We start from the raw sequence: 27,888 nt of genomic DNA on the forward strand, positions 1-27,888 counted from the left end.
AGATCTGTAACCAGGGAGAACACGACCATAGTGGACTGTCTATTCCATGAGAACTGTGGATTTAAAAAATGAGGAAGCACTAAATAGTGCTTAAATAATAATAAATAAGAAATAATAATAAATAAAGTGGTAGAAAAGCTGAAACCTTAGGTACTGATTGTACTCAGTTTTAGCATGTTAGTTTTCTGTTTACCTCTGAACCTGAGTACTGATCAAGACTTGAGGAACAGAAAAGAGATTCAGTAAAGTAACAGCACTTGAAGAGACTTGTACTTGAAGAGAAGATGGAGAAATCTCTGAAGCTGGGAGAAAAAGGACATAGCTGAGAGCTGCAGGAGTTTAATTACCAATAATAAATAACCAATAATATTTAACAAACAATCACAAGATGTCATGGGCGTAGAACATGCAGTGGCAAAGGGAGGAAGCAAACGTGAATGTTTTATTCCTTGTGTTTCTGTTTGGAGTGGTTAGCTGTCTTCTTCCCCCAACAAGAGGTAATGTGCCATATTTTTTGTCAATTGTGATTTGACACAACCGGTCATAAGACCAGTTCCCTAACCGCCAGGCCATGCCTGCCCCATGTAGTCTAGCAGTTCTGTAGAAACATGCAGTAGTACATATAGAGGAAAGATCTACTTATCTTCTAAATGTCCAGATGATGCTATCATGATGTAATCATAATTTCACCCACTAAAACACATTTTGGACTGTGATGCATTTGGGCTGCATATTGGTAAGCACAGGTAGCAAAAGTGAAACTCAATAAAGCACAAATGACTATAAGAATCTGGGGGAGGAGGCCCTTTGGTGGCCAGAGGAGATTGCAAAATGATTCTGCTGCAGGGCAGAAAGAACAGCACAATTGTCCACTGCATTAGAAAGATGTCATTAAATACATCTCCGTCCACTTAATTCTACACAGAAATGTTTTTGATTTGTATTTTTAGCTACAGTATTCATTGGAGTAATAATACCCCACTATGTCGGTGTAATACGTCATCCAAAGAGAAAGTGAATGTACATTAGTTCTCGCGTCACTACATGAAGATAAACGGAGGTGAGTAGATACCTCAGACTGAAATGTGTTAATCTGCGCAAAAAAGTCGTAAGCTCAGTTCTAGCTAATGGCTAGTGTCCTTAGGCAAAACAATCACAGGTTATTCGTTGTCGTCTTTAGCCTTTCAGCGAAATGTGGTATTGGGACTGCTTGTTGTGAATGCGTGTAGGTAATATAACGCCGACCTTTAACGATTCTACAGTAGCCTATAATAATAAACAGTGTTCACGGGTAAACGCTGAAGTAACGTCGGTTTATGAGTGCTACAGTGTAGTTTCAGTCGGAGAGAGATGTTGAATTAGGAGATTTCCAGTAGCGCACACGCTGAGAAGAACAAGATTTATTAACGCAAATCTATAATCAGAGTTTGTTTTATCGGGTAGTTAGACGTTGAATCAAAATCAATACTTCAATAATGATCTTTAGACATTCTAAACAATGAACTTAACCAAATAAACTTTACCTCAAATGAAACACGTAACGTAACACGGGAACAAAGCTCAACATACAAAGACACGAAGTTTTTCTATGTCAATATTAAAATGAAAATGTAATAGGCTGCACAAAATGACAATCCTAAATTGGCATTTACATGTTCCACTCATACAAGCAACTTTGAGCTCAAATTTCAAAGTCAAATGCAATAATTCCATTTACATTTGCAATGTATAGACGTCTATTCATATTTCATTTACACATACATTTTGATACTTTATTTGTGCATTTAATTGAAAATGTATTTCCCGACATGAAGTTTCATGTGGTCATGCAAAAGTTGTATCAAAATTCTAATTAAAATGTTATTCACCCATTTACATTCAGTAATAATGCGTTTGAAATTTAATTTTCCACAAAGCTAAAAAGATGTAAAAATCCAAATGTTAAAGGGGAAATTGCGTCTCTCCTTTACGATTACGATACCAATAGAGCTCAATCTGTGTCAAAGTGCATTTTGAAAATACAATACGCGCAGAATGCATATTCATTTTCATGGTCTTCCACTACAGTCAAATCAGATTCCACAGCCCTCCAATTTATTCAGCCAATCGGGTTCCACAACTTTCCCCCTCAGGCAGCCAATCAGGACGGGACTACAGCACGCTAAGCAGTACAGGCTAGTGATGGGCACTGCAGCTTAGATGAATTGAATCATTAGAATCAGTTCACTAAAAAGATTCATTCAAAAGATTCATTCACCGGAATGCCACTCCGACCCACCGCAAACGCAAACGACACATCACTAGTACAGGTGAGTTATTTGAAACATGGTCGCAGAAGCGCTCATTAGTTTATTTCAAAGGGTAGCAGACGAGTCCTTATGGTGAATTTACCCTCGATTAGTGTGAAAGGTTAATTGGGCAAGTGGCAGACATCTTTGCCTTATCTGGCGCTGATGTGACTGTTATTGCCAAATTGAGAGCTGTGGCAGAGCAACTGAGTGTGCCTCAAATTACGGCGGTCGGACGGCCTACCTACGTGAAGCTGGCACATAAACATATTTCTGGAGGATAAGCCCTTCTCTCACCTGTCAATCACGTATGTCTTGTTTAGTTTGGTTTCTCGTGTGTTCCCTTATCACGCCCATGCCATTTGTGACCTGGTCCCCTTGACAGCATATTTAAGGGCGTACTCACACTAGGGTCTGTGATCCGGGCCCGGGCACGGTTCCCTGCCGAAGCATGGTTCGTTTGACTAGTGTGATCGCTCCGAACCGTGCCCGGGCCTGGCCCAGTTAACCGTGCCCGGGCCCGCTTGAAAAGGTCGGCCAGGGCATGATTCGCTTCTAGTGTGAGCGCTATCCGTGCCCGGGCCCGCTTGGTGCCTCGTGTGATTGGTTCATTTTGCCGTTACTCAAACATGACGTCAGTGATGCAACGCTCACGTTAAACTGTCATGGCGGCAAATGACAAATGATCGATAAATCTGTGCTTGCACCATGTTTCTGCACTCCCAAAACGACTCCAAAAATACAATAAAAAGAGAATTGGGAACTCCATAGTGTTGTGCGAGCGCGCTTTTTTTCCAAATAAAGTCACGTTGTGATGACGTAAGCGTGCTCGGGCCGGCTTGATAAAGGCAGTGTGAGTGCAGGCCAGAGGGGGAGTGGGGAGGGGGGATAACCGGGCCCCAGCACGGAACCAGCAAACCGTGCTTAGTGTGAGTACGCCCTTGTTACTTGTTTAGTCTCTTGTACTTAAATCCTGTGTTTGGTCTGTTGTGTTGCTGGTCATTGTCGACTGTTGTTTCTGTTTCAGCACTGGTTCATTGCATGTATTCTAGCATATATATTCCATGTCTTGTTATGGTGTGCTTTTGTGTCTCGTTATGTCTATGCAGGGCTGGCCCTTCCATTAGGCAATATAGGCGAATTCTAGGGGTGGCGTTTGTCTAGGGGGGCGCTCGCGTGAATGCATTTTTATATCACAGTTATTTTTTAATTAATAACTGTGAAAACAAGCAAAGTCCACATAATCATAATTTTATTGTTTATTAATATTAGTCAAATTAATAATTATAATAATAACAACACACAACACCTGAAAACCGCCACTCCATAACCAATCAGTGACCTCCAACTGCTGACCCCGCCCACAGATCTTTTTAATGGATGTCTTAAATGCCCCATTTTTCAAAGTACAGATTTAGCACATTGCGTCATGTCACGTAGTTAATATACTGCCACAATTTTACTATTCTGTCATCATACTGCCCAATCCTAGTAGGTGCTATTATTAGCTTAGCTCAGCAAGTTTTTAAATAAATATATATTAAAACACACATATGCTCATCTGTTCATTGCAGATGCACTTTTGAAATAATAACAATGCTGCAGTAGGCAAATTGCACTGATTTGCACTGGTGGTAGTTGTTGTTTTTTCTTTCTTTTAATTTATTATTAATATTTAAAAGTTGTTCTCTGCACTACTTTATGTAAAAAATAGTTAAATTTTTTGTGCAAAACCTTTATATTTATTTCTTGTTATACGGTAATATTTATAATTCATTTGCTTTTTATTTGTTTCTTTAATACTAATACAATCAACCCGACGATTGATGATGCAGGGGGCACCAACCAAAATCTCGCCCACATCTGTGTCTATGTAGGATATGTTTTGTGTTTAGACTCCCTCTTGGATTTGACTCATGCTTGTTTATACAGTCCTGATTTTTGACTTCCCTTTAACAAATCTTGCTTTTCTCAGCGTTTGTGTCCGCCCCATTGCTCCGTGATGCCCTCTGAGTTAAAATGGAGAAAATAAACAAAAGCACATGTGACAACAAAACATAGACTTGAATGACATGTGGAAGCGGGGCTTGACGTGACACCCCACTTTTTAATGTGTTGATGTGGTTTTGTGTGATTAAGACTCATGTGATTCTTCATGAAGATCAAGACCAGCTGTGCACACAGAAGGACGAGCACCAACAACTGAATAAAGGAGAACTGAATGAAGAACACGGAACACAAATGAATCAAGAAAAATTAATGAATTAAGAAAAGAAAATAAAAGAAGGAAAAAAGTTTCAGCCAATGGCAGGAGGGGAACCCAAAGACATGACCAGTAAAGGTCAGACCTCAAGATTCACTTTTTATACAAATACAATAAAAGTTCTGTATCTCTTATACAATGTAATATGTTTATGTTCAACTTTGAAAAAACACATTTTTTTCGTTCATTGTGTTGGCAGTTATGGCCTGGTGGTAGGGAACTGGTCTTGTGACCGGAGGGTTGTGGGTTTGATTCCCAGACCTGAGGCCATGACTGAGGTGCCCTTGAGCAAGGCACCTAACCCCAACTGCTCCCCAGGCACCGGGCTAGGGCTGACCACCACTCTGGGCACGTGTGCACCACAGCCCCCTAGTAATCACTAGTGTGTGTGTGTCTGTGTTCTAACTGCACAGTTGGGTAAAAAGTGGAGGCAGTGGAAAAAAAATCACAATTGACAAAATATGGCACATTTACATTTAAGTACTTCAGGACTGTAACAGGTGACATAATAGGATGCTACAGCGCTTTCATAGAAAATCCCCAAAAAATAATATTACATAAACTTCATCAGTGCTGGTACCCTGCAAATAGAGCAGGTCGAGTTTACTATCAGATATGCTCTACTCGTCTGGGCCGTTGCTAGTATGGCTGCAGACCAAAGGTTTCTAATGGTTTGTAAAAATTAACATGCCCTGCTGGAGCACTCCTGGAGCTACAGGAGCTACCGTGGCCAACATCCCTCCAGATCTGAGGTTGACCCTCTGGGACATGCAATGCTCCTCGGTACTGCTGGGGGGCGCACTCCTGGAGTTAGGCTCTTTTGTAGCGCTTGCAGTTCCCCTAGGTGCCACTGGGGGGTGCAAACTGACATTGAGCGCCACAGGGGCGCTTGCAGTTCCTCGTGTTCCCACTGAGTGGTTGCACAACAGCGTTGGAGTCCTGGGACGACACCCAGGCAGGTCAGTCGGTTCGTCTTCCTCCGCATCCATCTCTTCCTCTTCCCCCAAGGAGACATAGCTCCTCATACTGGCACCCTCTGAGGTACTGTCCTCCAGGGCACTCCATACTCTCACCTTCAGAGTGGGGAAGAGGAATCTCCTCTGCATGGAGACACATTGTGGCAAGACTGGGGGCTATGCTGGACTCCCATGCTGGCCGCCCAAGAGGACTCCGAGGAGGGGAGGGCTAACTTCCCCACCCCGATATCTCACCGTCTAGGTGAAGTACTCTGATGGCAGCAGGCTGACCTCTTCCTGCTCAAAATACTCTGAGTATAACGATGGAGGGGGGCTGGCTTTTCCCCCCGCAATACTCAGCAGCTTTCAAGTATACATATGGGGGGCTAGCTTCTTTCCCATAATTCTCGGTAGCTTTCGAGTATACTGATGGAGGGGGGCTTCCCCCTTTGTTCACGTAGTCCAAGGTTTCTTCAGAGCATACCGAAGGGCTGGACGCTTCTCTTCCTCCGAAACTTTGTCCCCGAACTCATACTCCGGAGGGGTCTGCTCTATGGTCCTGGCTGGTTCATTACATCACGCTTGTTCCGCGAGCTCCCTGTAGAAAGCCACATGACTTCCCCCTCGCTCTCCGAGGCCATGTCTGAAGTGGTGCTGAAGTGCACGCGGAAAGGTGCATGATGCCGATTCCTCTTCTTCTTTCCTCCATTTTTTCCCCCCTTTATCATCGCACTGATATCCTGGCATCTTTTAGTTGGCTGACATTTCTGTCACGGGTGAGGCAGGATGCAGAGACGAGTGACATTGAAACACACAGTTTTTTTTAGAATAAAAGTTACTTCAAAGAGATGCGCTAAGCAAACACTTCAACATACAACAAGGCATTACGTAGCAGTCTCACATAGATGAGCACGGGACAGGGCTACCACACACAATATACACTCACTGGCCACTTTATTACCCATATGGAAAAAAACAGTATGATTCTTATAAGGCTAGAAATGTCTCTTACTTAAATCAGATATGTCTACATACTATGTTTTTTATATGTTCCTCACAAGTCATTGTTTTTTTGTGTATGATTATGGCCACATTCATACAAAAAAACACACATGACAAGGGACTCAAGGTTATTTCCTATATAAAGTTCATATTTTAACAATGTGTCATTGTTACGTTGGGAGGAGAGCAGGTACTTGAACATAGACGTTTATTTGTGAACAATGAACAAAGTGCGGCATGTATAGCGCAAGCACTCTCACACATAACACTCACAACGGCACGAGCTTTAGACAAAGACAAGCACAAGACATTGGGCGAACGCATATTAAATAGGTGATATACCCTCGTGACCCTCGTGAAGCCCCCGAGAGCCGTCTCCCACAATGGTGGGAACCGCCGCGAACAGCTCTAAAACACCCTCCCTGGGAAGACAGGGAAAAATACATTAAACACGGGCACAATTACAAACACACACACAGGCACGTTCAACACAAAGGGCACAAGAGGGAAAAGGGGGTTTGGGAGAAACATAGGGACGGGACAAACAGACAGGCACAGGCAGCCACGAAATCATTCTGGCTGCCTGCCAGAGTGCTAGCAGTGGCGCGACCCCTCCTGAGGTCACAGGCAGGACCAGGAAGCTGCTGGCCTCGCTCTCCTCGTCCGAGTACACAGAGGGGAGGGGGGCTCTCCTCCTCTCCGGACTCACCGCTCTCGAACTCGTACTCGGGGGGGTGCAGGGCAAAGGCACCTATACCCACCAATATAGGCGCACTGGACTCCTCCTCAAGGTATGCCAGGGGGATACCCTCCTTCATGAGTATCCCGCCTGGTATCCCTCTCTCCACGCCGCTTCGAAGAACGTTTCAGCATTCTTCTCCTCCACAAGCACTGGGGCAGAGGAAGATGCGTGACGTCGCTTAGCCTTTCTCTTCCCCTTCTTCCCACGAGACGTGTATCCTGGCATTTGGGTGGCTGGTCTTTCTGTGACGTGCGGAGGAGACAGGCACGACAAACGTAGATATGGTGCAACATATACTTTAATCCACAAACAATGTGAAGCTCGATTCGATCGCAGAAGTACTTTTCACACAGTTACACGGGCACGAACTTTAGACAAAGACAAGCACGAGACATTGCGTGAACGCACATTAAATAGGTGCTGAACACATTCCCCAGTGATCACGAGACAAAGCACAGCTGAGACTAACGAACACGCTCACAAACAACCCACACCCACAGAACTACAAACATGGACATAACTGCACACAGACGACATAACCACACGCCCACAAGGAGGGGTCCGGAACTTTAACCGTAACAGACATGGCATATCAGCGCAAAAACTCAAAACATTTATACAAAACAATACATGCTACACAGAAGCATACTGGTGCAGGTTCAATGGTGCAAACTTACACATAAGCTAGATAAACAGAACCAGGGCAACGTAGAAACTAAACTAACACCAACAGTAATACAATAAACATGAACATTTGAAAGCATATGAAAACAAACTAACATATTAAACACGAACCAATAAAGCATAAGAACACCTACAAATCACGAAATGCAAAGACAAGAAAAAAGGAGAACAAAACAAAGTACAACTGGGCAAACCAGGAGAGGAAAACAATAACTAACAAGGCGAGGAGAGAGAAAGGAGACTAAATCAATCAGGGGCAGAGGAGGCACAGTGAGCAAGGAAAATTACACTGAAGGAAGGGGAAATAAACACAAACATAGACCGACAGGGATAGAGGTAAATCGGAGGGTTTAAATACACAACTAATGAGGACAGGGACGAGACACAGGTGAAACAAATGACAGAAATTAAGTGCTGGATTAAGGCTAGGCAATTAGCAAAAAGAACACATGGGGAAAAGAGAAACACGGAAAAAAGTAGAAATGGAGGAATGATTGATAGGGAGGGAGGGGGGTGAGCCGTTACAGTAACTGGCAGGTCCCAGCCTCTGTTGATCCTGTACTCGGAGCTTGTTTCACTTATCACTGGGTCCATCTTTCTGATTTTCTCCTGGATCTTGGTTGTTTCATCCTGGATATCTGCTCTGATGGTCACTACTCATCAGACCCCCTTCTTTCACTTACTGTACAATCTTAGAGTTCTGGATTTGGGATGTAAGCTGTACATTGCGAGTTTCCTCACATGGCTAAAATTCATTGTGGATTAGAAGGGAAAACAATCAAGAATTTATCAGATGTGTTAGTGGGTCGGTGTAACTTATTCCAGATTAATCTTTGAAAATGCTCTGTTTCCTTACAGTTAAGTACTGCATCATTACAACTGGAAACACTTTAAACAGTCATGAAGAATTCCTCAAACGTCTCCATGAAAAAATACCAGACCTGATGTGTGTATCATCAGAACAGTGTGATGTTGTTCTGGTGTTCTGTCCCATTGTGTCACGGGCTAGAACTGACATTGAAGCAGCACTGAAAATAATATCTGATGCAGCAGGTAAGACACTTATTAGTCTTTAACTCTACATATTGCTTATACACAACAAATTTGGCTTAAACAAAACACTGATAGAAACTGCTCTCTGTCCACAGACTCCAAGCCTGCTGTTCTAGTGGTGCTCCATCACACATTTAACCGATTCTGCACTGTACCAGACAGCCGCAGATCTGTAACCAGGGAGAACACGACCACAGTTGACTGTCTGTTCCATGAGGACTATGGATTTCTGAACTGCTTAAAAAATGATGAAGCACTAAAGAAAGTGGTAGAAAAACTAAAGTCCCAGGTACTGATATTACACAGTTTCCTAAACCTAAAGTACAGAGTGATCATCTTAGTGAGAATCAGCATGGTTGAGGATTTTAATGCTTTTACTTATACATTTGTATGCACATATGTTCATTATTTAGTTATTATATTAATGTAGAAACACATAATATTCCTATTGTAGGAGCAGATGAAGCCACCACAGCCAAGAGCAAGTAAATGTTTGTCTGCTGTTCAATGCATTTAAATATGAGTAATTTTTACATTTGCTGTGTAAACCTACATGATGATCAGTGTGCATTATATTAATTGTTTATTAGCCTCATTATTTCAAGACTATGAAATAATCCCATCTGCATCATTTTCAGGCGGATGTTGACCTGGCGCACCGGTTGCACATCCCCACGACATCTGTCAGTCCTCCGTTGCGTGTTAATGCCCTGAACGGCCAGCCTATTGGTGAAGGGCTTATTACTCAGTGTACTGTACCTGTTGTACTCCAGGTGGGGCTGTTCCATACCGAACATATCCAGTTCTTTCTCCTGCCGTCACCCCGCGATCCGGTAGTCCTCGGGTTTCCTTGGCTGTCATTACACGACCCCACTGTTTCCTGGAAAGCTAGAGAAATCACGAAATGGGGTTCTCACTGTCTCGGGGGTTGTATGCACTTACCTCTCCGATCCACATCTGTAGAAAGTCCCGACTCTCCTCTCGAAACCGCCTATCCCATGCAATACCAGGAGTATGCCGACGTCTTCAGTAAGGACAATGCCAGTCATCTGCCACCACATAGACCATGGGATTGTGTGATTGAGCTGCTGCCCGGGTCGCCGCTTCCGCGTCGTACTAAGCCTTACCCTTTGTCCCGTCCTGAGGATGCAGCTATGGAACAGTACGTCGACGAGGCCCTCCAGAAAGGTTTCATTCGTCCGTCCACATCTCCCATAGCGGCGGGGTTCTTCTTTGTGGAGAAGAAAGGGGGAGGACTGCGTCCTTGTATTGACTATCGCGCACTCAACGCCGTCACGTCCAAATTCGTTTATCCCCTTCCGTTCATCTCCACTTCACAGGAGCGTCTTAGAGGAGCATGCATCTTTACGAAGTTGGACTTGCGAAGTGCTTACAATCTCGTTCGCATTCGAGAGGGGGACGAGTGGAAAACTGCTTTTGTCACTGCTCGAGGTCATTATGAGTATCTCGTCATGCCGTATGGATTAGCTAACAGCCCCTCAGTCTTCCAGGCGTTTATGGATGAGATATTCCGGGACATGATAGGACAGTACGTCATTGTTTACATAGATGACATTCTTATATATTCCTCGTCAGAGGCCGGCCACGTCCGGCATGTCTCCGCTGTACTAAGCCGCCTACGGCAGCATCGCCTCTACGCAAAAGCTGAGAAATGCGAGTTTCACCGGACTTCCGTGGAATTCCTGGGATGTACTCTGTCTCCGGGGGGAATCTCTATGAATATGGACAAGGCGTCTGCAGTCGCTAAATGGCCAGTGCCTCAAACGAGGAAGGAACTCCAGCGATTCCTGGGATTTGCGAACTTTTACCGTCGCTTCATCAGGGGCTTCGGCTCCGTGGCCGCTCCGCTGACGAATCTCCTACAGGGCGGGCAGCATCTACGCCTTGACTGGACGGCTGAGGCTGACCGGGCGTTTTCGTTGCTCAAGAGAGCGTTCTCCTCCGCACCCATTCTTCACCTCCCTGACCCCCATGTCCCCTTTGTGGTCGAAGTTGACGCCTCTGAGGTGGGAGTGGGAGCGGTTCTCTCCCAGCGCCAAGGAAACCCCCCTAAATTGGTCCCTTGTGCGTTTTACTCGAGGAAGTTGCAACCAGCAGAACAAAATTATGATGTCGGCAACCGTGAACTCTTGGCAGTTAAACTCGCCTTAGAACAGTGGAGACACTGGTTAGAGGGGGCGGAGCACCCTTTTATTGTTTACACCGACCACAAGAATTTGGAGTACTTAAAAGAAGCCAGGCGACTTAACCCTCGCCAAGCTAGATGGGCGTTGTTCTTCTCCCGGTTCCGTTTTTCTGTCTCCTATAGACCCGGCTCAAAGAACACAAAAGCCGATGCCCTCTCACGCATCTACGATAAAGACCCCGTAGAAAAGGAACCGGAGTACATATTGCCACGCACCTGTTTCGTAGCTGCCGTTCGGTGGAATTTGCAAAGCGAGATGGAGGAAGCACTACGCACAGATCCCCGTCCAGACGATTGCCCAGCAGGAAAACAGTACGTCCCCGTGTCTATGAGAGGACGACTCTTACAACTAGCTCACGATACGGCGGGTACAGGTCACCCGGGGATTACACGCACCATACATCTCATATCACGGCTCTATTGGTGGGCATCTTTGAAAGACGACGTTTGCGATTACATATTAGCTTGCAGCATCTGCGCGACGAGTCGCACTCCCCGAACTCTCCCTGTAGGAAAGTTGCTTCCACTCGCTATTCCTCGCCGACCCTGGTCCCATATCGCGATGGATTTCATCACCGATTTACCGAAGTCCGAAGGCAACACTGTCGTTCTAGTTGTAGTTGATAGGTTCTCCAAGATGTGTCGCTTAATTCCTTTTCCCAAGTTACCCACTGCCATGGAAACCGCCCTGGCCGTTTTCACTTTCGTTTTCCGAGTCTTCGGGTTGCCCGAAGATATTGTTTCTGATAGGGGTGTCCAATTCACATCACAATTGTGGAAACAATTCTGCAAACTGCTCGGGGTCACAATTAGTCTCACCTCCGGCTACCATCCTCAGGCTAACGGGGAAGTAGAACGAGTAAACCAGGAGATAGGGAGGTTTTTGAGGCAATATTGCGTTTCCCAGGCGGGCTGGAGTAAATACCTACCTTGGGCGGAATATGCCCGGAACTCGCTAATGCATTCCTCCACCAAAATGACCCCCTTTCAATGTGTGTACGGGTATCAACCGGCCTTCTTCCCCTGGGACGAAAGTCCGTCAAACATTCCGGCGCTGGACCACTGGTTCGAGAACAGTGCGCGTACTTGGGAACGGGCCCAGGTGCACCTGCGACGTGCTCTTCACACCTGGAGACTCCACGCAGACCGTCGCCGGTTGCCTACACTGGTCTACCACCCGGGGCAGAGGGTGTGGCTGTCCACGCGAGACTTGAACCTGCGACAACGATGCAAGAAACTCAGCCCTAAATACGTCGGTCCATTCAAGGTCCTGCGGCGAGTCAACGCCGTCTCGTATGAACTTCAACTGCCCCCTCAGTATCGCGTCCATCCGGTGTTCCACGTTTCTCTGCTTAAACCGGTGTTCTACAGTCCTATGTCTGCGGCGCCGTCTCTTGCCAAGCCACCTGAACCACTGGAGCTCGACGGGCGCCCCGCTTACCTCATCCATGCCATTCTGGAGTCCCGTCGGCGTCGGGGTGGGCTTCAGTATCTGATCGAGTGGGAGGGCTACGGTCCTGAGGAACGTGCATGGATCCCCGCGCGGGATGTGTTGGACCCCCCTCTTCTCGCCGAATTCCACGCTGCTCATCCTCACTTCCCTGCTCCCAGGCGTCGTGGCCGGCCCCCTTCTAACCGATCTGTTGCGGCTGGAGCCGCTCGTCGGAGGGGGGGTACTGTCAGGAACAGCACATGATCGCCATGAGATGCGTTTCACCTGCCGCTCATCGCCCCTCCCCTTTCACGCTATTTAAGCTTCCTCCTCTATCTTCCGGGTTGCGAAGTATTGTTGGCATGCCATCTACCAAGCGTTATCTCCTGATTGCTCTCCTGTGTTTTGACCTCTGCTCTCGTTCCAGACCTCGTCTCCAGCCTAGCCCCTTTGTACCTCCAGCCATCTGTCTACCCGGCGTGAACTCGGACCGTCCTGACCACGACAACCGCACTCACACACTGCACACACCACATGGAGTTATTCACCTGTGCGAGTACTCCGTATTCACTCAAGAAATAAAAACATCAGTAATCCGCATTTGGATCCGTGTCTTCCTGGCTGAAACGTTACACTTCCTCTGTCCAATGTCTGTATTCGTTTGCCCATATTAATCTTTTTCTTTTATTAGCCAGATATGGCTTTTTCTTTGCCACTCTGCCCTGAAGGCCAGCATCCCCGAGTCGCCTCTTCACTGTAGATGTTGACACTGGCGTTTTGCGGGTACTATTTAATGAAGCTGCTAGTTGAGGACCTGTGAGGCGTCGATTTCTCAAACTTGAGACTCTTAATGTACTTGTCTTCTTGCTCAGTTGTGCAGCGGGGCCTTCCACTTCTCCTTCTACTCTGGTTAGAGCCTGTCTGTGCTCTAACCAGAGTAATACACACCATTGTAGGAAATCTTCAGTTTCTTGGCAACTGCTTTTCTTTCAAAAATAAGAACATTTCTAAGTGACCCCAAACTTTTAAACGGTAGTGTATTTTACAGGAAAAATGAAATAATGAAACATTACAGTGAATTTTACTCTAATGTATAATAAAAGGTTACAGGGTGGAGGGTGGGGTGGGTGGTGGTGCATGATTTAATGTGGAAAGCAGTGATTGCAGATGGAGTCTCTGACAACTCCACCATCTCTGTTGTCACCCACATGCATGTAAGGTTCCTCGTCTGTGGGCATGTCAGAGATGGTAGGCTGTCCCTGGATGGTTGCAATGTTGTGTAATACCACATATGCCATTATTATGTGGCACGCCCTATCAGGGGTTACTCTGAGCCCCTTCAGCCACTGGAACCTGGCCTTGAGGATTCCTAGGGTCATTTAAATTCTTGCCCTGGTTTTGCTGTCGGCCTGATTGTAGCGGGACTGTGGTCCAGGTGCAGGAACTGAATAGGGAGTCATAAGGTATAGGACAGGCAGGGATACCCTCTGTCTCCATGAAGGAGGCCGTCATAGTGTCCTATAATCGCACTAGGGTTTGCAATGATTTAACTATTACACTGAATGTGAACAACTAGCAAAACTACCGCAGACCTACTCTGTTCAGATTTGTTGTACAGTGTGGAATCATACACGGATCCTGGCCATCTGGCTTCAACATTTGTGATGAGGTGCAAAGCATCACATATGATCTTGATGGGGAGAACGGTCAGTTACAATAGCTATGTTATTTTTGTTACCATTAAAGATAAGTACATTATTCATTAAGGATTATAAAGGTTAGTACCTGTACATTAATGCTATGGATGGATTTTCTGTTTATGTAATCGCCTTCATGTTCTAATGGTGCTGTAATAGGTAGCATATGTAGGTTCCATCAATGCAGCCAATCACTCTAGGAAATCTTTAAAATGTAATTGGAATGAAGTTCGTTATATATTGCTTCTCCTTTGCATTAACCATCAGTGCGCATTGCGCATATCGAACTGTCAGACAGGCACTGTGCAAATTGTCAAAAATATTTTAAATAAAATATGCCTGCCTGAAAATATAAAAAATTGCCACACGACAGCAAAAATATATAAGGAAAGGTTCAAGTAACGGGTTTTTAAAAGCAAACAACAACAAAAAATGTTTATAGGCCTAATTGCTGAGACGCACCGTGACGAGACGAGATGACACAACCGAAACAACAAACGGCTGAACTGTTTTTTTTTTTACCTTATGCGTTTTAAATGGTATGCCATGTTGGGTGTCGACGTGCAAAATGAAAGACGTTGATGACATAACTTGCACTTTATTTGTTTGATTCATCTTTATCTTTTTCAAAATACTTTTGAAGTTTTTTAGTAGCCATTATAATCTCGGCAGATGCTGCGTATTCTGTAGCGTGTTCAGCTCCGTTCGTTTGGATTGTGCAACTGCAGGGTGTGATTTATTAATGTGTAGTAAAGAAGATGCCTATTGTTAATGCGCAAACATCATTTTTTAAATATTTATTAACAGAAATTAAGATGATTTTATTTGACAAAAGGCTATATGTAACGAAAACAAAGACATTTCGTGTAACAACTAATGCTTAGCTGCATCCTTGGGCACCCCCATGCAGTTAGAATGGTACATTCGACTATGACGTTCATAGTCGACTAGGGGGTATAGTCGACTATAGTCGAATCAGCGACTATTGCAGGTCACCCCTAGATTCTACATTTGATTTCACATTTATGAGAGGAACACAAATTTCTTGGGAAGAGCTGGAGAATGTGTTACTGTAGTTGTCATAGTTTTAAAAGCACATTTACTGCTGTCAAAACCCTTTATCATTAACCAGTTTTTCCTTTACAGGGTTTAGGAACCTTAACGGTGAGTACACAATATTAATGACATTCATATTTCTAACTGTTGAACACATGTGGTTTAATAGCTCTCAATAATCCACACTGGTCCTTCATATAACACACAGTATGACATCATGGACCCTTCACTCTGTTTAATTCACTTCCACAGAGAGACAGAAGATGGACAGAAGAGGAGAGAATGAAAATGGAGGAATCTGCTCTGCTGACTGGTGAGGAGGAGAATAAGAACTTTTGTACTATGTGATTTCATTCATAAGAGCTAAATAGATTATGTAAAGTAATAAGTGCTTGTAGGTTTTAGTCGTAGGTTTGGCTTTTGTGCTATTGATACATACAGTTGTGCTCAAAATAATTGTTACGGTGGGTCTGCCCAGAGGCCGCCAGAGGACGCACACACACACACCTGCCTCTACCAACACGCCCACTCTAACGCTGCACACACCTCCTCACGCACAGCCACACCCTCGCTCCCAATCGCCCGAGTATTGACACCTGTTTCTAATCAGCCTCGGGCTCTTTATATTCCAACAGGTCGCGCCGTCCAGTGCTGCGCATACTGCTTGCACCCCTCGCCTCGCAACGTGAGAGTCTTCCGTCGCCTCGCTGGTCTCTGCTCTACGCCTTTCTTGCCTTCTTGCTTTCGTTTAACCTGTTGTTTTGTACTGCCTAGTGGCCTGAGTTCTTCTGTTTGTATTATGGAGAATAAAACCCTCGAGTCTCAACCTCTGCCTCCTGCTGCCTCCAACCCCGCGTTACAATAATAGCAGTGTCTTTAAAAAAATAAGTAAATATCAAAATTCTTCTAACAAATTGTACTTTACAATTTGTGTACTTTTGAACACAAATGCATTGGGGACAAAGCACATTCTATTCCAAAGCAGGACAATTGGGAAAAGTAATTAAAACTCAAATAATAATAATAATGATATTTCACAGAAAGTCAGAAACGTAATGTTAAAAAAAATAGCAGCGTTAACATCTTTTCTTGGAAACTCAAAAATGTACTGCACAAACTAAGAGATTCTTGATAAGCCAACTTGGCTGAGTATCCTAAACTAATATTTTGTTGCACATTAAATAGGTGCTGAACACATTCCCCAGTGATCACGAGACAAAGCACAGCTGAGACTAACGAACACGCTCACAAACAACCCACACCCACAGAACTACAAACATGGACATAACTGCACGCAGACGACATAACCACACGCCCACAAGGAGGGGTCCGGAACTTTAACCGTGACAGACATGGCATATCAGCGCAAAAACTCAAAACATTTATACAAAACAATACATGCTACACAGAAGCATACTGGTGCAGGTTCAATGGTGCAAACTTACACATAAGCTAGATAAACAGAACCAGGGCAACGTAGAAACTAAAATAACACCAACAGTAATACAATAAACATGAACATTTGAAAGCATATGAAAACAAACTAACATATTAAACACGAACCAATAAAGCATAAAAACACCTACAAATCACGAAATGCAAAGACAAGAAAAAAGGAGAACAAAACAAAGTACAACTGGGCAAACCAGGAGAGGAAAACAATAACTAACAAGGCGAGGAGAGAGAAAGGAGACTAAATCAATCAGGGGCAGAGGAGGCACAGTGAGCAAGGAAAATTACACTGAAGGAAGGGGAAATAAACACAAACATAGACCGACAGGGATAGAGGTAAATCGGAGGGTTTAAATACACAACTAATGAGGACAGGGACGAGACACAGGTGAAACAAATGACAGAAATTAAGTGCTGGATTAAGGCTAGGCAATTAGCAAAAAGAACACATGGGGAAAAGAGAAACACGGAAGAAAGTAGAAATGGAGGAATGATTGATAGGGAGGGAGGGGGGTGAGCCGTTACAGTAACTGGCAGGTCCCAGCCTCTGTTGATCCTGTACTCGGAGCTTGTTTCACTTATCACTGGGTCCATCTTTCTGATTTTCTCCTGGATCTTGGTTGTTTCATCCTGGATTTCTATTCTGATGGTTGTTACTCATCAGACCCCCTTCTTTCACTTACTGTACAATCTTAGAGTTCTGGATTTGGGATGTAAGCTGTACATTGTGAGTTTCCTCACATGGCTAAAATTCATTGTGGATTAGAAGGGAAAACAATCAAGAATTTATCAGATGTGTTAGTGGGTCGGTGTAACTTATTCCAGATTAATCTTTGAAAATGCTCTGTTTCCTTACAGTTAAGTACTGCATCATTACAACTGGAAACACTTTAAACAGTCATGAAGAATTCCTCAAACGTCTCCATGAAAAAATACCAGACCTGATGTGTGTATCATCAGAACAGTGTGATGTTGTTCTGGTGTTCTGTCCCATTGTGTCACGGGCTAGAACTGACATTGAAGCAGCACTGAAAATAATATCTGATGCAGCAGGTAAGACACTTATTAGTCTTTAACTCTACATATTGCTTATACACAACAAATTTGGCTTAAACAAAACACTGATAGAAACTGCTCTCTGTCCACAGACTCCAAGCCTGCTGTTCTAGTGGTGCTCCATCACACATTTAACCGATTCTGCCCTGTACCAGACAGCCGCAGATCTGTAACCAGGGAGAACACGACCACAGTCGACTGTCTGTTCCATGAGGACTATGGATTTCTGAACTGCTTAAAAAATGATGAAGCACTAAAGAAAGTGGTAGAAAAACTAAAGTCCCAGGTACTGATATTACACAGTTTCCTAAACCTAAAGTACAGAGTGATCATCTTAGTGAGAATCAGCATGGTTGAGGATTTTAATGCTTTTACTTATACATTTGTATGCACATATGTTCATTATTTAGTTATTATATTAATGTAGAAACACATAATATTCCTATTGTAGGAGCAGATGAAGCCACCACAGCCAAGAGCAAGTAAATGTTTGTCTGCTGTTCAATGCATTTAAATATGAGTAATTTTTACATTTGCTGTGCAAACCTACATGATGATCAGTGTGCATTATATTAATTGTTTATTAGCCTCATTATTTCAAGACTATGAAATAATCCCATCTGCATCATTTTCAGGCAGTGACTTGGATGGTGCGTCAAAGTTGCCTTTAGTGAGTTTCTCCATTCACAAAACACACCAAGCAACTCATTCTGCTTTACAAATGTGTTTTTACTATTTGGCTGATTATTTGAGATAAGCTAAATTTGTTGCCAGGTACCAGATTTCTCATCTGTTAATGAATTCACTTTTCTCTGTCAAGGTTTAATTTGCTGAGGTAATCTGGAGAAATTTCACCCCATGCTTCCAGAAGCCGCTCCCACAAGTTTGATTGGGTTGATGGGCACTTTTTTCGTACCATACGGTCAAGCTGCTCCCACAACAGCTCAATGGGGTTGAGATCTGGTGACTGCGCTGGCCACTCAATTACCGATAAAACACCAGCTGCCTGCTTCTTCTCTAAATAGTTTGTGCATAATTTGGAGGTGTGCTTTGGGTCCTTGTCCTGTTGCAGAATTAAATTGGCTCCAATCAAGCGCTGTCCACAGGGTATGGCATGGTGTTGCAAAATGGAGTGATAGCCTTCCTTATTCAAAATCCCTTTTACCTTGTACAAATCCCCACTTTACCAGCACCAAAGCAACCCCAGACCATCACATTACCTCCACCATGTTTGACAGATGGTGTCAGGCACTCATCCAGCATCTTTTCAGTTGTTATGCGTCTCACAAATGTTCGTCTGTGTGATCCAAACACCTCAAACTTTGATTCGTCTGTCCATAACACTTTTTTCCAATCTTCCTCTGTCCAATGTCTGTATTCGTTTGCCCATATTAATCTTTTTCTTTTATTAGCCAGATATGGCTTTTTCTTTGCCACTCTGCCCTGAAGGCCAGCATCCCTGAGTCGCCTCTTCACTGTAGATGTTGACACTGGCGTTTTGCGGGTACTATTTAATGAAGCTGCTAGTTGAGGACCTGTGAGGCGTCGATTTCTCAAACTTGAGACTCTTAATGTACTTGTCTTCTTGCTCAGTTGTGCAGCGGGGCCTTCCACTTCTCCTTCTACTCTGGTTAGAGCCTGTCTGTGCTCTAACCAGAGTAATACACACCATTGTAGGAAATCTTCAGTTTCTTGGCAACTGCTTTTCTTTCAAAAATAAGAACATTTCTAAGTGACCCCAAACTTTTGAACGGTAGTGTATTTATTTACAGGAAAAATTAAATAATGAAACATTACAGTGAATTTTACTCTAATGTATAATAAAAGGTTACAGGGTGGAGGGTGGGGTGGGTGGTGGTGCATGATTTAATGTGGAAAGCAGTGATTGCAGATGGAGTCTCTGACAACTCCACCATCTCTGTTGTCACCCACATGCATGTAAGGTTCCTCGTCTGTGGGCATGTCAGAGATGGTAGGCTGTCCCTGGATGGTTGCAATGTTGTGTAATACCACATATGCCATTACTATGTGGCACGCCCTATCAGGGGTTACTCTGAGCCCCTTCAGCCACTGGAACCTGGCCTCGAGGATTCCTAGGGTCATTTAAATTCTTGCCCTGGTTTTGCTGTCGGCCTGATTGTAGCGGGACTGTGGTCCAGGTGCAGGAACTGAATAGGGAGTCATAAGGTATAGGACAGGCAGGGATACCCTCTGTCTCCATGAAGGAGGCCGTCATAGTGTCCTATAATCGCACTAGGGTTTGCAATGATTTAACTATTACACTGAATGTGAACAACTAGCAAAACTACCGCAGGCCTACTCTGTTCAGATTTGTTGTACAGTGTGGAATCATACACGGATCCTGGCCATCTGGCTTCAACATTTGTGATGAGGTGCAAAGCATCACATATGATCTTGATGGGGAGAACGGTCAGTTACAATAGCTACGTTATTTTTGTTACCATTAAAGATAAGTACATTATTCATTAAGGATTATAAAGGTTAGTACCTGTACATTAATGCTATGGATGGATTTTCTGTTTATGTAATCGCCTTCATGTTCTAATGGTGCTGTAATAGGTAGCATATGTAGGTTCCATCAATGCAGCCAATCACTCTAGGAAATCTTTAAAATGTAATTGGAATGAAGTTCGTTATATATTGCTTCTCCTTTGCATTAACCATCAGTGCGCATTGCGCATATCGAACTGTCAGACAGGCACTGTGCAAATTGTCAAAAATATTTTAAATAAAATATGCCTGCCTGAAAATATAAAAAATTGCCTCACGACAGCAAAAATATATAAGGAAAGGTTCAAGTAACGGGTTTTTAAAAGCAAACAACAACAAAAAATGTTTATAGGCCTAATTGCTGAGACGCACCGTGACGAGACGAGATGACACAACCGAAACAACAAACGGCTGAACTGTTTTTTTTTTTTACCTTATGCGTTTTAAATGGTATGCCATGTTGGGTGTCGACGTGCAAAATGAAAGACGTTGATGGCATAACTTGCACTTTATTTGTTTGATTCATCTTTATCTTTTTCAAAATACTTTTGAAGTTTTTTAGTAGCCATTATAATCTCGGCAGATGCTGCGTATTCTGTAGCGTGTTCAGCTCCGTTCGTTTGGATTGTGCAACTGCAGGGTGTGATTTATTAATGTGTAGTAAAGAAGATGCCTATTGTTAATGCGCAAACATCATTTTAAAAATATTTATTAACAGAAATTAAGATGATTTTATTTGACAAAAGGCTATATATAACGAAAACAAAGACATTTCATGTAACAACTAATGCTTAGCTGCATCCTTGGGCACCCCCATGCAGTTAGAATGGTACATTCGACTATGACGTTCATAGTCGACTAGGGGGTATAGTCGACTATAGTCGAATCAGCGACTATTGCAGGTCACCCCTAGATTCTACATTTGATTTCACATTTATGAGAGGAACACAAATTTCTTGGGAAGAGCTGGAGAATGTGTTACTGTAGTTGTCATAGTTTTAAAAGCACATTTACTGCTGTCAAAACCCTTTATCATTAACCAGTTTTTCCTTTACAGGGTTTAGGAACCTTAACGGTGAGTACACAATATTAATGACATTCATATTTCTAACTGTTGAACACATGTGGTTTAATAGCTCTCAATAATCCACACTGGTCCTTCATATAACACACAGTATGACATCATAGACCCTTCACTCTGTTTAATTCACTTCCACAGAGAGACAGAAGATGGACAGAAGAGGAGAGAATGAAAATGGAGGAATCTGCTCTGCTGACTGGTGAGGAGGAGAATAAGAACTTTTGTACTATGTGATTTCATTCATAAGAGCTAAATAGATTATGTAAAGTAATAAGTGCTTGTAGGTTTTAGTCGTAGGTTTGGCTTTTGTGCTATTGATACATACAGTTGTGCTCAAAATAATAGCAGTGTCTTTAAAAAAATAAGTAAATATCAAAATTCTTCTAACAAATTGTACTTTACAATTTGTGTACTTTTGAACACAAATGCATTGGGGACAAAGCACATTCTATTCCAAAGCAGGACAATTGGGAAAAGTAATTAAAACTCAAATAATAATAATAATGATATTTCACAGAAAGTCAGAAACGTAATGTTAAAAAAAATAGCAGCATTAACATCTTTTCTTGGAAACTCAAAAATGTACTGCACAAACTAAGAGATTCTTGATAAGCCAACTTGGCTGAGTATCCTAAACTAATATTTTGTTGCAAAACCACGGTTTCTGATAACTGCTTCACATCTGTGGTGCACGGAGTCAACCAATTTCTGGCAACGGTCAACAGGTATTGCAGCCCAGGCCAATTGTACTATATTCCACAATTCCCCTGCGTTTCTTGGTTTTGCCTCATGCACTGCAGTTTTTATGTCAGCCCACAAGTTTTCTATGGGATTAAGGTCCGGGGATTGTGCTGGCCACTCCATCAGTTGAATCATGTTTGTCTAGAACCCCTCTTTTGCTCGCTTGCTGGTATGTTTTGGGGCATTATCTTGTTGAAAGGTCCACCTCAAAGGCATTTTCTCTTCAGCATATGGCAGCATGACTTCTTCCAATATCCTGATGTACTCAAATTGATCCATGATTCCTGGTATGCAATAAATAGGACCAACAACGTAGTAGGAGAAACATCCCCATATCATGATGCTTCCACCACGATGCTTAACCGTCTTCACTGAGTACTGTGGCTTGTATTCTGTGTTTGCAGGATGTCTGACATACTGTCTGTGACCCTTGGACCCAAAAAGAAGAACCTTGCTTTCATCAGTACACAAAATGTTACGCCATTTCTTCTCAGGCCACTCAATGTGTTTTTTGGCAAATTCTAACCGCTTCTGCACATGTCTTTTATTTAGCAGTGGGACTTTGCGAGGGCTTCTTGCTGGTAGGTTGATTTCAACAAGACGTCTTCTGATTGTACCAGTACTCACAGTCAACTGAAGGTCTTCCTTGATCCTCTTGGAGCCGATCATTGGCTGAGCCTTTACCAGTTTGGCTATTCTCCTATCCATTCAAGGAGTTGTTTTTCTTTTTCTTCCACGTTTTTCTTCCAATTTCAACGCATTGGAGATCATTTTAGATGAACAGCCAATCACTTTCTGTACTTCTTTATAGGTTTTCCCCTCTTTTATTAGTTTCTTGATTAAAAACGCTCGTCTTTAGAACAGTGTCTTGAATGACCCATTTTTCTTGTTTTTTCAGGACAAATGCACAGCCAGCATGTCAGTTGCCTTGCTCCTTAAATAAGGATCACCTGTTAACACCCCTTTTCCCAGAATGCCCTCTCTAAGTGACGGCCTCCCTAATTGAACTCACCACTGCAATTTATTTGAACACACCCTTTTCAGTTAGTCATTCAATTTCAAAGAATCTATAGTATGCATGGGTCGCCTGTTGGGTTTGTTGGTTTTCTATACCCTTATTATACCCTCCAAAAACTTACTTGTGGTGTAGAGGTTGAAAGTTTTACAAAAACATTGATTTATCTTGCTGCTGTTGGGGCACTGCTATTATTTTGAGCACTACTGTAAGTGTTAAGTGTTTTAATTTAAGGTTCAAGAAGTACTCATAGAGTTAACAAAGCAAAGCTCCCCTGATCCCTTCAACATCAGAGTTCATGAACAGATGGATTTCCTATGAGGCTCTGATTCTCTTCTATTACTGAATATGAAATATGAGTCAGATGCAGCGTCGGTACTTTATCAGTGATCCTTTGTAAGAGTAACAGAAACAGCACCTCCCCTCCTCAGCAGGTCTGTAGAACACACCACAAGGGCAGGTTTGTGCTTTGTAGTGCAAAATATCAAATATAAAGTTAAAAGCTCGATTGATTTGATAAATTGATTATTACCGCAATTATATGATGGTAAGCTTTTATAGAGTTGATTTACATATTATTTTCATGCTTATTTATTTTCATTGTGCACTTAATTTAGGGTCCAAAGGTGACTGAATCCAGTTGAGTCTCTCATACCTGTATCGTTATTTCAGAGTTTAAAGAAGAGAGGTTTCCTAGATCTGCTCTGAAGAACTTAATGACCTTAATAGAAGGATGGAAATCATGGAAGGATCAGCTTAAGGAAACTGAGACTGAACTGGAGCAAACAGACAAACAAACACCCAGTAAAGGAGAATTAGAGGAAGAGGAAATGACACAAGAGGAGAGAGAGAGCATCAGTCAGATCAGAGTGGAGATGAGAGAGATGGAGGAAAGAATAGTGAGAGAAAGAGTGGAGATGAGACAAAGAGAAGAGCAGGAGATGAGAGACGCAGTGAGGGCTGTGGTGGAAGCTCTGAGGAGCTCAGCAGAACCAGTGGAGAAACTGATTGAGAAGATAAAATGGTACAAACATCAAAAACATGAATATAGAAATAGGTTATCAGAGGTTAGAGATGATGAGAGGAGAGAGCTGGAGAGAGAACTGGAGAGAGAAGATCAGCAGATGACAGAGGTGAAACGGGAGCTGAGAAGGATGCAGGAGGAGAGGACGAAGATGGTGAAGAACCTCAGACTGGAGATGAAGAGCAGAGAGAAGAGTGCAGCTACAGCAGTAGAGACAGACAGACAGCTGTTCAGGAACCTGCATGTATATTTTATCCAGACTCTTATGACAAAGAAACAGAAAGAGTTTGATAGTAGGATGGAGGTTAAACAGAGAGAGTTAGAGACACTGAGACTGAACCTGTCAGAGATGGAGAAAGACAAAGAAAAACAACTGGAGGAGAGAAATAAGACTGTAAAAGAGAAAAACAACCAACTCAAACAAAAAGATACTGAATTAGAGGGACATTTAAAGACAAAAAAGAACCTAAATAAAATAATACATGAAAAGAGTGAATTGATCAAGGAGAAAGAGAGAATACTGGAGGTCACAACAAAAGAGGTGGAAACCAGTAAAAAACAACTGGAGACACTGGGAAAGGAACTACAGGAGAAAGAGAGACTTCTGAAAGAAAAGACAAATACACTTCAGATGAAGGACAAGACAATAGAAGAGAATGAGACACAGCTCAGAGAGACTAAAGATGAACTGAGACAAACAGAGAAATTAGAGGAGAATCACAGAAAACAACTGCGAGAAATGGAGCAAAGACTTGTGGAGAAAGACAAAGAAATAAGTGAGATGGAGGAACAGCTGAAAGATAAAGACATGGAGCTGGAAGAGAAAGATGTGGTTATAAAAGAACATTTAGAGACCATCAGATCTGCTTCTCAGAGAGATGCACTGTTACAGGAAACTAATGAAAGATTTGCAGATGCACTGAATCAACTCACACAGAAAGACTCACAACTGGAAAATATGACCAGTCTGCTGGGTGAGAGAGAGAGACTACTGGAGACCACAGTGAATGAGGTAGAAACCAGTAATAAACAGGTAGAATCACTGGAGAAAGAACTGCAGGAGAAAGAGAGACTTCAGAAAGAAAATTCAGAAACCCTTCAGCTGCAGGACAAGACGATAGAAGAGAAGGAGACACAGCTCAGAGAGATTAAAGATGAACTGAGACAAAGAAGAAGAACATTAGAGGAGAATCAGAGAGAGCTGGAGGAGAAACACTCACAACTGGAGAATATGAGCAAAGTGCTGAGTGAGAGAGAGACACTACTGGAGAACACAGTCAGAGAGGGAGAAACCAGTAAACACCAACTGGAGACACTGGGAAAGGAACTACAGGACAAGAGCAGCCAACACCAGGATATGATGATCCTACTGGAACAACAGAAAACTGAACTGGCAGAAAAGAACAAACAGCTTGAGGAGAAAGACCCAACAGTCCCAGTCAGGAGAAGAAACAGCAAAGAGTTGGACCCTCCAAAGAGTGAGTATTTTGATCATGAAGGGAAAAAAGTATAAAATAATATAATCTTGGGCTCTTGGGCTCAAAACCCAGAGAGTTTGCAGCTTTGCTTTGTGTCATCCCTGTACTTCTCACATTTTTAACATTTTATGAGAGGTCAAATCAGAGGTCAAATCAGAATTTATCTGACTTGTTTTAGCCTCTCTCACATAGTCTCTACCACAGCCACCAATCACTCACACAGTGCACCACAGTCACCAATTACACAGAGACTGTAGACCTTAGACAAAGACCGTAGGCCTACCACAGAGACCTTAGTCCTTGCACAAAGACTGTAGGCCTTAAACAGAGCCTGTAGACCAGGGCTATTCAACTATATTTTTCTTAATTTTTTTTTTTTTTGGGGGGGGGGGGGGGGGGGGGGGGGGCTGTGGCAAACGTAATTTTTCTCCGCGGGGAGATGAGCCGCGGGCCTGTACAAGTTCATTAAAGTTTCATTGAACTCCTCCATTTTGCAAATACAGCAAAAATGAATAAATAGCAGGTGAGAATTATCAGATATTAGTTTAACCAGTGAAATTGTTTTCTACTATAATATTCCCATTATATCAGCTGTATATCAAGCATACCTTCTGAAGATTGCGTTCCCCATTCTAACTGGTCTGCTGCGCTATAGTGAGTGGAGAGACACCAGATTCAGCAGTGTCGCTCAGAGGGAGAAACAGTATGGAGAGTTTAATACAGTTTCCTGGGATTAATACAGTTTCCTTACCGTAGAGTAGTTTAATATAAAATGTATTATTAGATTCAATTTGGAAATGTATGTTCTTTTCCAGTGGGTGGAGAATCCTCCAGTCCAGACTCTCCAGTACCAGTGCCAGTACCAGAACGCAGGCTGGTGCTGCTGGGGAGGACTGGGTCTGGGAAGAGTGCAGCAGGAAACACCATCCTGGGCAGAGAGGAGAGGAGCCAGGCTGCTACATCTACACTCCCCCAGCAGAGTGAGAGCAGACAGGGGGAGGTGGCTGGGAGGAAGGTGACTGTGGTGGACACTCCTGACTGGTTCTGCCCTGAGCTCTCTCTGGAGGAGGTGAGACAGGACGTGGGACTCTGTGTCCGTCTGTCTGCCCCAGGACCCCACGCCTTCCTCCTAGTCATACCAGTGAAGCAGCCTGCAGGAGAGGAGAGAGGGATGCTGAAGAAAATGGAGGAGATGTTTGGAGAGAGATGTTGGAGGAACACCATGATCCTCTTCACTGTTACTGAAGAAGAACAAAATCCTGAACAGTTAATTCAGTCAGGAAACCAAGAGGTCCAGACACTTGTGGAGAAATGTGGGAACAGGTTTCACTGTCTCAACATTAAGGAGAGTGGGGATGGGTCTCAGATCTCAGAGCTGCTGGAGAAGATAGAGAAGATGGTGGAAGGAAACAAAGAGAGATTCTACAGCAGTGAGATCTACCTGGAGACAGAATCTCAGATCAGAGAAATGGAGAAAATAATTATGAGAGAAAGACAAAAGATGAAAGAGAGAGAGGAAGAAGAAACAAGACAGAAACTGGAAAGGAGTATAGAGGATGTTTTGATGAAATTTACACAATTATCTGCTGACTATCATGCACAAATCAGTAAATACGAGGATCGAATAACTGAACTTGAGATAATGTTAAAAGAAGAAAGAGATGACAGTATAAAGAAAGATCTGGAGAGAAAGCTGGAGATAGAGATTCAGAAGAGGAAAGAGGCTCAGCTGGAACTAGACAGACTGAGAGAGGAGAGTGAGAAAGAGAAGAGAGAGATGGAGGATAGACACAGACAGGAGATGGAGGAGATCAGGGAGACGTATGAAGGACAGGCCAGGGTGGAGGCAGAGAGGAACCTCATGAAGATCATCCTGCCTGAACTCCAGCAAAAACTTTGGAGTGTGTTGACACAGAAACAGAAAGAATTCGACTGTAGGATAGAGGAGAAGGAGAGAGAGTTAGAGGCACTGAGACACAAACACAGAGAGGGAATTAGAGCTGCAGTTTCAAAAGGAGGAGAGTTGATTAGGACACTAGAGAATTATTTAACCTATTAACTGATCAATTAACTCCTACTGCCCAGTATCCCCCCCCCCCCCCCCCCCCCCCATCACCACCAGTTTTTTGGTTTATTTATTTTCATGGAGGA

General features: G+C 43.3%; 1 protein-coding gene and 2 long non-coding RNA genes across 3 annotated transcripts; all 3 read left to right on the forward strand.

Moving 5' to 3' along the window:
- The first annotated feature begins 835 nt into the window (after positions 1–835).
- Positions 836–8,982, forward strand: LOC143518172 (uncharacterized). Its single transcript, XR_013132071.1, has 3 exons — positions 836–1,060; positions 4,428–4,629; positions 8,794–8,982. It is a non-coding gene; the product is annotated as an uncharacterized LOC143518172 (long non-coding RNA).
- A 9,065-nt stretch (positions 8,983–18,047) lies between these two features.
- LOC143519741 (uncharacterized) lies at positions 18,048–18,558 on the forward strand. The gene is made up of 3 exons (XR_013132531.1): positions 18,048–18,173; positions 18,339–18,369; positions 18,523–18,558. It is a non-coding gene; the product is annotated as an uncharacterized LOC143519741 (long non-coding RNA).
- A 2,524-nt stretch (positions 18,559–21,082) lies between these two features.
- On the forward strand, positions 21,083–27,824 carry LOC143518349 (uncharacterized). Its single transcript, XM_077010788.1, has 4 exons — positions 21,083–21,473; positions 21,618–21,678; positions 23,908–25,737; positions 26,553–27,824. Exons 2-4 carry the CDS (start codon positions 21,648–21,650, stop codon positions 27,794–27,796), a joined length of 3,105 nt encoding a protein of 1,034 aa, XP_076866903.1. The 5' UTR covers positions 21,083–21,473; positions 21,618–21,647; the 3' UTR covers positions 27,797–27,824.
- Positions 27,825–27,888: the final 64 nt, after the last annotated feature.

The sequence above is a fragment of the Brachyhypopomus gauderio genome, chromosome 7 (assembly GCF_052324685.1).
Source record: "Brachyhypopomus gauderio isolate BG-103 chromosome 7, BGAUD_0.2, whole genome shotgun sequence".
NCBI lineage: Eukaryota > Metazoa > Chordata > Actinopteri > Gymnotiformes > Hypopomidae > Brachyhypopomus > Brachyhypopomus gauderio.

Coding starts and splice junctions, on each gene's coding strand:
- LOC143518349 (XM_077010788.1), top strand. CDS start 21,648: ATGAAAATGGAGGAATCTGCTCTGCTGACTG. Junction 21,679..23,907: donor GGAATCTGCTCTGCTGACTG/GTGAGGAGGAGA, acceptor TCGTTATTTCAG/AGTTTAAAGAAGAGAGGTTT. Junction 25,738..26,552: donor AGAGTTGGACCCTCCAAAGA/GTGAGTATTTTG, acceptor GTTCTTTTCCAG/TGGGTGGAGAATCCTCCAGT.